Source organism: Camelus bactrianus, chromosome 16, assembly GCF_048773025.1.
Source record: "Camelus bactrianus isolate YW-2024 breed Bactrian camel chromosome 16, ASM4877302v1, whole genome shotgun sequence".
Classification (NCBI taxonomy): Eukaryota; Metazoa; Chordata; class Mammalia; order Artiodactyla; family Camelidae; genus Camelus; species Camelus bactrianus.
The window spans coordinates 45,830,806-45,841,590 of NC_133554.1; the positions used below are offsets into that span (position 1 = coordinate 45,830,806).

The 10,785-nt window shown below is 39.1% G+C and overlaps 1 protein-coding gene across 1 annotated transcript in view; it reads left to right on the forward strand.

The window, feature by feature from the left end:
• EFCAB3 (EF-hand calcium binding domain 3) overlaps nucleotides 1-10,360 on the forward strand; it is a 37,364-nt gene extending 27,004 nt beyond the window's left edge. The window contains exons 5-8 of the mRNA XM_074342209.1: nucleotides 2,898-3,091; nucleotides 3,409-3,593; nucleotides 7,202-7,324; nucleotides 9,893-10,360. Coding sequence (XP_074198310.1) covers nucleotides 2,898-3,091; nucleotides 3,409-3,593; nucleotides 7,202-7,324; nucleotides 9,893-10,219 — 829 coding nt within the window. The 3' untranslated portion in view covers nucleotides 10,220-10,360. The remainder of the gene's footprint in view (nucleotides 1-2,897; nucleotides 3,092-3,408; nucleotides 3,594-7,201; nucleotides 7,325-9,892) is intronic.
• Nucleotides 10,361-10,785: the final 425 nt, after the last annotated feature.

Here is a 10,785-nt window from a genome sequence, read left to right on the forward strand (position 1 = left end):
GAAATGTCCCACAATAAGTTTGAAATGCAAAAGTAAAACATACAAGAAAGACTGAGGTGAAAATAATAGACTTAGAAACTGTTAATACAGAGGAAATAACTTAAGCCAGCCATTAATCTGCATAAAATGAAGAAAGAGCAGAGAGAGAAAAGAGCAGGACTGAAGACAGACCCATAAGGACTTCCCATATTTATGGAATGGGAGGGAACAGAGTCAGCAAAGGAAATACTCATAGTCAAGAAGAGAACCAGGATAGTACGGAGTTGGGAAGCCAGGGCCACAAAGAAATTCAAAACAAGATAGACTTTCCACCAGTATTAAATACTAAAGTGAGGCCAGGTAAAATGAGGACTGAATGGATAGGATTAGATGTGGTAGTGAAGAAATCATCAATGACCTTCAGTTCCAAAAGGATGATGGGAGGAAAACCAAATTTTAGAGAGTTAAAAAATAAGGTTAAACATACGAGAATAAATGTATATTTTTACCTCTTTTCCCTTCTGAAATTGCACTAAAATAATAGTAAAAGTATTTTAGAGGGCATAAAACCCAGGGAGAAGAGCTAACAAAAGATACCAACATAATTTTGGAAGCTGGAAAGGAAATGGATGGCTTAATTTACTAGCTAGTCAGATCAGAAGCTGAAACTTGAGTACCTTTGTGGAGAAGGTCAAGAAGCACCAGCCCTCACTGCAGAACACTTGAAAGGCTCAGGAACTGAGACACCAGGAACCTCTAATGGCAGAGAGGGCAGGGGAAACCCAAAACAGAAAGACCAGTTAAAAGTAACATGAGAAGTAGGTTGACCCTTAGATTCCTCTCTCTAGCCCTACATAGTCAAGTGACTGCCTGGCAGTTAACTCTCTAAAGAGGTTGTACCAGAAAGACTGTTCAGACTTAGGGAGACCAGACATAACTGAGGATGAGGGTATCATAGTGAAAACAGGATTATATGAAAGTCTACTTGCTGAATGGTGAGACCCCACCAGCCCTCTTCCCCTTCCCTAGGTCCCAAGGTGTTGACAGCTAGACTTACACCACTCAGGTAAAATATCAGAGGATCCCTCTCCAGGAAATTGACTAGCCCAAGAAAAAAAACCTACAGATACTCACAATTAAAAGGTCCCTTGATGAAGCAAGGCTCCAACCAATTACCTAACAGTGAAATTCTCACTCAATAAGACCCACCACACTCACACCAAAGAGCTTCCAATTGGCTCTAAAGAGTGTTTACTCTCACTCTTAAACATGAATAGACATCCAAGGATCAAGAGATATTTTTAAAAAACCTGTGTTACTAAAGAAAGATTAAAACAGGAGGGAAGGAAGGAATCAAGGGAGAGAAGGAAACAATTATAAATATAACATTTGATATAATCATCAAACAAAGATTAGAGTTTCAGGAAAGGGAAAGACTCCAGACTAGAGCAGCAGTTCTCAAATTGGGCATGTGTCAGGAACACCTGGAGCGATTGTTAAAACGCGCTACTGGGCCACATTCAGTAGGTTTGTGTGAGGACCAAGAATTTGTATTTCTAACAAGTTTCCAGTGCTGCTGATGATGCTGGTTTGAGGACCACACCCAGAGCCACAGAGAATACTTTGAGGAAAGGAAAGCTGAGCCTTAGAGAATCTGGTAGGAATTAAATTACACTGAGAGAAACGAGCATTATTCTATTTTCAGAGACAAGTGAGAACATTGTGGATGGTTAGGTTCAAGGTTAGGGAAGGAAGTATCTGGTTATAAACCACACTCCAATCAGAACACTATCGGCACATCTACCCACCCACTTCTGCAGCTCCAACATTTAGAATGAGTTCTTTCCCTCTTCCTGAGAGGAAAAGAAATGTTGCCTGTCACCATCTCAGAGAGAAATGAGCCTCTTGTTGCTGTAACAGACAGAAGACTGCAATAATGAGAAGCAAGGTCCTGTGTCATTCTCTTGGGCACTCCTCCACTCAGCACACTGAGAAGTGAGGTCTTCCAATTTGGTACTGAAACCCCCACTGCACCAAAACAGTGAGAAACAAGTTCTTCCACCTGAGCAGTGAGTGACCAGATCCCCACCTCAGCTGCAAATAGAAGTCCTCTGTTCCAGCAGCAAGAAGGAATCTGATCTGTCACTGATATTTCAGGTTTGCATGTTTATAAATCATATGTTTATACGTTTGGGGATGTTTGTGCTATGAATTTGAGTCCCTTATCATACATAGCCTGCTGTACTTATTCTTAAAGAATTTATAACCTAAAATGCATAGTAACGTATCTCCTAAACCTGTTCATACACATGTGCACACAAACACATGCGCGCACACACACACACAGGTTGCAAAGAACCGCAATCAATAGTGATTTACTGTGGATAGGAAGATTACTGGTAACTCTTCTTTATGCTTGTCCATATTTTCCAAGTTCTCTGCAATGAGAATTTCTTTTAATTAAAAAAAATTGCATTTTAAAACCCAACACAAAGTAACGTAATAGTAGGCATGATTAATGTTTGTATTCAAGCTGGTACCACTTAAGGGCTTGTCAAAGATCATAATCGGTAAGTATTTTTCTAGACAAGACTGGGAGGTCTTGGGGAAGCCAAAGCCCAGGAATCACATACATAAAGTAATCAAATGGCCTATGGAAAGGATCACTGGATATTCTATAAATATCACAGAAACAGGCACTCAATAAATAATATTAAATGAATATATGAATTACATTTAAAATAAATGTATTCATCATATATAACTTTTTTTTACTTTACCATGAACTCTTTTTTTTTTTTTTCATCATATATAACTTGCAACTTGACTTCTTTTTTCCTTTCTGTCCAGCACTCAGGCACTTTTTCAGTAGGATTATAGCACTTTTTATCCATCTCTGGATTACTTTTTTTTCCTAGCTATTTCCAAAGAAAATTCCAGGAAACCACCTCAGGAATATTGTGGAGTCCCTATGCTATGGGTTATGGAAAAAGGAGATTTAAGCCAGACATATGTACACCTCCAAGCTCAAGAACAGCTGCCTTTGCTAATGCTGCCCGGATTGCAATAATGAAGGAAAAGGATGTATTTAAATTTCTTGAAGAACTCAAGAGTAAGAGCCATTTGTCCTCTCCCCACTATTTGTATATTACTGGTCAGAAATAAATACTAGAGCCAAGTGCTTTAAGAGTAGGGCCATAGCTGATTCTGAGTGACTGGTCTCTGTCACACAGATATCTTTTGAAAACAAATGTACTTCTTACCTGAATCCCCAGACAACTAGATGAAGTTGAGGGTCGGTGGATGGGTGGGAGCAAGAGAGGAGTGTCGTGGCCACTGAGAAGAGACAAAAAGCAAAATAGGCACCACATGTATGTCTTTTATGAGAATTTCTTACATTATTTGTGATGCCATTTTTTATCTTTTTAGGATGCAGTCCTCTTTCAGATAGCCCATATTCAAAAATACCCATCTTTCCACTGTTTCCTAATGTGGATGGTGTGGTGATGGGAAAGCCATTCAAAGACATACAGAAATTAGAAATGCTACGGAGAAAGGAGCCTCTGAATTTCTTTGAGAACTATTTTTTCCATAAAAAGGACTGGAAAACACAGGTGAGATTATATCATTATCAGTTAAATAGATAGGTTTCTAAGTCCTAGCTTAACAGAACTAGTAGCATGCTTTTTAGTGGCAAATATTTTCAGTCATTGGGGAGGATATAGCTCAAAGTGGTAGAGTGCATGATTAGCATGCATGAGGTCCTGGGTTCAAACCCCAGTACCTCCTCTAAAAAAAGTAAATAAACCTAATTACCTCCCTCCTCACCCCAAAAATCCTAAAATAAACAGAATTACCTTGGTTCCATTAAAATATATATATTTGTTTTCAGTCCTTATATTTCAAACCAGATTCTATAGCCGTGTTCCTAAATTTAAAGCTGAGGTATAAAAATTTCATTTTATTTCAACAAATAGTTAAACTTACTGAAAAATAAAATTCTAAACTTGGGTTAGGGGTGGGAGATATAAGAATAATAACAAAAAGGCCCTTAGGTCCTACCTCCAACCACTCTCGCATCCACTCAGAGAACAGAAGCTGTTTTAGGCTCCCTCAACTGGTTCTAATTGAGGTTAGGCCAGATACCATGGGATAAGAGGACCAGGTCCACAACCCAATGGAGCAGTGCTGTGATGGAGGGATGGACCATTCTGCCCTTGGACTAGAACCCCCTTTATAGTCACAGCTGCACCTTCTGGCCCTCCTTCATGCTCTGTTGCCTCTACTCTATTTGCCTCTTTTCCAAGATACACTTTGTCATTATGAGTCTCCGGCAAGTATACACTAGTTTCTGGATATTCTCTAGGAATCTCTGGCCTTGCCACAGGTTTGTCACAGGCTTCCCAGCCTGAGAAACAAGATGAAGATTTGACTGGAGATCAGCCCATCCTGTGGGGCATCTCTGGGTTCCAGATGTTCATGTTTTGTTCACATCACTAAAAAAACACTAGAGAGCCCCTCCAGGAACAGGGTTTAAGAGTCCCAAAGGCAGAAGATGGCAAAAAACGAGAAGTTGCCAATTAATGGTCATAAAGTCTCAATTATGCAAGATGAGTAAGTTGTAGAGATCTGCTATACAACATTGTGCCTTTAGTTAACAATACTGTATTATACACTTAAAAAAAATGTTAAGAGGCTAGATCTCATGTTAAGTATTCTTACCACAATTAAATTTTTAAAAATTTTAAAGAGTCCCAGAGGAGTACCACAGTCACAAATGACCTCAAGTTCAGACTTTGTCTTTATTTCTACAGATGAAGTCATACAGGCAAATATAACTGACAGGAAGGAAATAAGAGGACATTTATATCCCTTTAAATTTATTTCCTAATTTTGAACCCTCTACCTGTGATGTTTATATGTGTATTGTCAATCTCTCCAACTAGAATATAAGGTTCATGTAGGCAAGGACTTTATTTCTTTCACTGAGGTACCCCTATCACCCATAAGCCTGGCCCACAGGAGACTCAATATTTTTTGGATGAAAGAAAACTATGATACAAGTTCTTTATTTTTTGAGAGCACACTACATGCTAGATTGTCTCTAATCATCTCAGTGGAGATAGTGGAGATAGTATCAACAGCTTTTTTTTAAATTGAAGTATAGTCAGTTTACAATGCTGTGTCAATTTCTGGTGTACAGCATAATGTTTCAGTCATCCATATACATACATATATTCATTTTCGTATTCTTTTTCATTATAGGTTACTACAAGATATTGAATATAGTTCCCTGTGCTTGTCAACAGCTTCTTAAATGGTTTCCTTGCTTCTACCTTTGTCCCCTTCAGTCTGTTCTCACACCCACAGGCAAATATCACTGACAAGATGGAAGTAAGAGGACATTTATTCCTCTTTAAACTTACTTCCCAGCATTGAACCCTCCACCTATGGTGTTTATCTGTTTATTTCAGTCTCTCCAGCTAGAATATAATCTTAGCGACTAAAGCGGTTCCATTAAAATCAGTCAAAACTCTCCAGTGGCTTTTTTCATATCACACAGAGTAAAAGCCAAAATCTTTACAATAACTTACAAGGTCCTACACCACAATCTAAACCTGAATCCTCCAATAATCATAGCCACAATGACTATTTAAATTTAAATTCACTAAAATTAAATAAAACTACAAATTCAGTTCCTTGGTCATACTACCCACATTTCAAATGCTCAATAATCGTGTGTGGCTAATGGCTATCATATTGGAGAATACAGAAATATAAAATTTTCCATCATTTTGCAAAGTTCTACTGGACATCACAGATTTAGACCCTCGTTGCCTATTTAATAACCTCGAGGTCTTTGGCTTTGCTCTTCCCTCTGCAAGAATGCTATTCCTCAGATATCTGCAGAGCTTCTCCCTCAACTCTTTTAGGTCTTCACTCAAATGTTACTTCAGGAAGCCCTCTCTAACCACCCTATTAAAAATCATAGTATCTACATTGTCAGCGTACTAACTGCCACTGAATTTTTCACTTCAAAATGGTTAATTTTATGTTGTGTGAATTTTCACCTCTATAAATTTTTTTAAAATATATATTTAAATAAAATCACAATCTCCAATGCCCTATCCACCTTCTCTGATTTATTTTTTCCATAACACTTACTACCATCTAATATACTACATATTTACTATGTATTACATCTAATATACTATACATTTATATTTATTATATTACATATATGTATATTATTACTACATCTACACCTACTACACCTATTTCATGTATTACATTTGTAAATATTATAATATACTATTCCTAATGTACTACAAATATCTACATATATGCCATATATATATTATGAAGGGGTTTGTATATGATTAAAAGACCATTTCTACACCACTTGTCAGATGTTTGGGGGGCACCTGGTATAGTGCCATGTGTAAATAGGCATCGAGCAAGTTCTTTCTCAATAGTGAAGCCTACTTATAAGAGAAGTATAGTCCAGAGGATAGTTTATGTCTGGGATGGATATGGAGGTTAGAGAGGAGCCAACTCCATCCTCACCCAAATTTTCAAAGCACTGAAAATGAATGCGCCCTACAGAGTACAGCCTACACTACTTCTAGAATTCTCACAGGGAACCAGCCATCTGTTTTCCCTGTTCCTGGGCTGCTGAACAATGCTGGTGGAAATCATGTAAATATGCGGATTACTTTCTTTGAAAATATGTATTACTGAGTCTCATCCAGGCTCTCAGTACTGCTTTTCTTCATTTGCTGTAAACCCTCTTACAATCCTCATAGTGGCTGCTGGAAAATCAGACCGTCAAACTCCTTCAGCTAATGATCCTGTCTCTCCAAGTCTATGAATTCTTTTAACTCTTCTTTCCACCTTAGGGATTTCTTCATCCTTTAAGCCATTTTTTTCCTCCTTCCCTCTTAAAAGTGAGAATTTTTCCTAATTTCCAAGGACAAAGTCTCCACCTCTATCTTTATTCACCTCCTGTACCTTATTCCTCCAGTTTTTCTCTTTCCAGGGCTGGCTTCATGGGTGTGTAATCTGTGCAATTACACAGGACCTTGTACTTAGAAGGGCCCTGAGTTTGGTTTAATGTTCTTTTGTTCAGTGCTTTCATAATATAGTATACTTCTGTGTATGTCTTTGTTATATAATTCAAATGAAATGCATTACTAACCTTCTTTTTAAAATGTGCATAAAGGCAGCAAATATAAAGCCTATTGGCCCTGCCTCAGGCTACCCAACTGACATCCTCGCCATTGATCAAATGCTTAAGAGAAAGCATAACTGGACAGTGTCTGATGCAGCTGCTATTAAACAGCACGTGAGTATTCACTGTTTAATGCCTTCCCAGAAAGCACTGACAAAAATGTTTTCTACTTCAGTACTACAGCCATAAAACCAAGAGCTTTTTTTCTGAAGCCCTATGTCTTTAAGAGAAGGTCATTTCTAAAAAAAAAAAAAAGACAAGGTCATTTCTCATTTTTACCCATTGTACTGACATTTCTTGCTCTGTAATCAAGTGGATTCAAATGTTAACTTATAATTCACCCTGCTAATATAATCATCTGTAGAGCCATACCCAGCATAATCTCTGGGACACTGATTTGTTTCATGCCAGAAACAGCAAATAGTTAAGGTAATAAGCCTACAGTCACAGTGAGGGGTGTATTCAGGGAATCATGATGAGTGAATGTATCTTTATTACAACAGCTAAAAGAAGAATAGTAGTTTAAGCATGTTTCTTATATGCCAGGCACTGTGCTCTATATGTACTCTACAAGTGCTCTCCAGATCCTAATTCATTTACACAATCCTTTGAGGTAAGCACTGTTATTCCTTGTCATTTTACACATATGCACGAAGAGGTTAAGTGACTTGCCCAGAGGCACACAGCTAGGAAGTAATAGAGCCAGAATTATAAGCATGGGCAGCTTGGCTGCAGAATCCACACTTTTAACCACAACTCTGTGCTGCTGTCTACTTTTATGCCCTGACTTCTTAGCAACTTTTGTACTCCAGAGAGAGACTGGGTGTATTTATTTTATGCCGCCTGCCTTCTGCATTTGACACTAATGATCAAGCTCTCCTAGACACTTCCTACTTCCTTGGCCTTTACGATTCTGCATCTTCAGTTCTCCTTGTAGCTCTGTGTCCTTTCCTCTCTCTTCTCTTTCCTGAATGTTCATTTCTTAAGTCTTGACATTCCCTAGTTTTCTAGCATCATCCTACTGCTCTTCTCACTATATACACTAATCCATTCATTTGTTCAGTAAATATTTATCCTGTGTTAACAAAGTTCTGGCATTAGGAGATACCACAGAATAAAAAACACAGTTCCTACTCTCAATGAGCTAGGAGTGAGGGTGGGAGACATGGAGAAGAAAATGAGCAGTAGTAATATATTGGGATAAATGGAACCACAGGTGGTCGGTGCTGCATGCCACAAGAATACAAAGGAGTGGGCTCCCAACCTCTGTCTCATCATGGCATAGATTCACACTGGAGTAAATGGAAGCCACTTATAGCTACAGGGCTCCAGCCCTGACGTACTAGCTGCCCCAAGGGCTAGGAAACTTGAAAAAACCAATAATTTGGCATCCCTATAACCCTGTCCCAGGAGAACAGTGGAGGTCTCTGCATTGAACGCAGGGCAAGTATTCTTTGAGCTATCCCAATCTACCCTCCTTGTTTCACCTGTCACCTATATACTGATCACTCCTAACTGTCACTAGCCTAGACTTCTTTCCAGTATTTCCATCTTACTGCACTGACTGCCTGATGAACATTTGTACCCTGCTGTCTCCTAGTATATCAAACTGGGCATGTCCAAAACCGAACTCATCATCTTCTGCATCAAAATGGCTCTTTCTCAGGGATCCCATATCTCAGTTGTATATACTACAATCTACTCAGTCACCAGAACTAGAAGGCCAGGAGCCATCCTTAGTTTATACTTTTCCCACACTCCTCAGGTACACCAATCACCAAATCTGTCTACTCCCATTTTCCCGAAGATTTTTCAAATCCATCCCCTTCATCCCATCCTATTACTAATGCCTTGACTGAGGTCCTCATTAGGCCTCACCTGGACAATCACCTTCACCCTGTTATCCTTTCCTCATAGCTCAACCTATGCTCCACACAGCTGCTGTGGAGAATGGATCTAACAAAAATCCAGCCTGTCACTGATCTGCTTAGGGAATGAATGCTTCCCTCTCCATGAGGGCAGGGTTTTTCAACTATATTTTCTGCTCAACACAGCTGTGGGATTTATCTCACTTCTAGCAGAAACATGGCTCACTACAGCATGATTTTCACTAAGGGCTCCCCCCACCTCACTGAGATCAAGTCTTAGGGCCTGATTGTGGAAGACAACATCACCTTGCCTGCCTCTCCTCATCACTCCTTCCCTCTCACTTTAAATTTGACACTTTAGCCATACCGAAGTACCTGGATTCCCCCTACCAACTCTGGGATTCATCACCTTTGAAGCCTTCGTTTATGCTAGCCCCTCTCCCCAAACACCTTCCCATTAACACCCACTCCCTCAATTTCATCAAATCCTTAAGGACATTCTCAACTTCTCCCTCCCTGCCCTAGGCCGTCCTTGGCACTCCTAATATATCCAGAACCTATCTCCATCCCACATTTTCCTCTTTTTTAGTCTATTTTTTTAATTCTCATAAAATTTCTTATTATCTCATTATTCCCAAGTAATACATTTTCACGGTCCATCAATTCCTAACTCACACATCCTCAAGGAGCACTACCCAATATATAAATTCAGTGACTTTCAAGTAACCTGGAAACATAACTCAGGATATCTAGAATTGTGGTCCACAAACTAAAGCTATTTTAAGGTAACTACTGTAAACTTCTCTCACCGCAGGTAAAGAGAGCTACAGATACCTATCACTTGGGAATTGCACTTGAGCACCGGAAACAAATGCTAAACCTTTGGCGGAAAATCCGAGGGGATTTGATTGGGATCGACACTAAAAATGAGTCTTTTTATGATACTTTTTCTACTTATACATGGTCCTGGAATGTCTGCCAAGAATTACTTTCTCCGAAGGACTTAAGGTTGTATGATGCCTATGTGAATAGAAATTCCTTCCACAACTCTGTATACTCTTCCTCTTCGGATATCAGTGAATGTCATGTAGACACAGGAAGAAAAAGAAAACGGAAAGGTTTCAAAGGGTTTCGACAATGAAATTTCCACATTTTCTAAACAGATCATTGCAAACTACTTTTTCATAGATATCAAAATTATTCTTTCTTTTGTCTAGTACATTCTTAGCAGCTCGAAATGTTGACATCTTTTGAATTCTGACCAGTAAAAAAGTTAAAGTCATACTATGGTTTCTCTTTCCTAATTCTTACTAGTAAATAGACGCCGCACTGTTACTTCCCTAGCAACCAGCTGCACTCTGCTGCCCCCATCTGGCCCCAAACTGCCTGGACCGCAGCAGAAGGAGAAAAGCAAAGCTGGCACAGGGCTGCCCTTCTGAACTCCTAACAGCCTTCTCAGCAATAAGCACTTGAGTTTATGTGACTTAAGTGGCATTAGTTTCTCACTGTTTGTGAAAGAGGGCAGAGGCAGCAGATGACAATGACCTATCAGTTTCAGGGAATAATTTCACCCTCCCCCAGGGAACCTTGATTAGATTTGAGTTTTCCTAAGGCTCCTTAGCCACACACCTTCAGATGACTTGGATTACTCTTAAAAATAGCTGATCTCATCCATTACATTTGTCTTTGTTGTTCTTTAGTGCATTT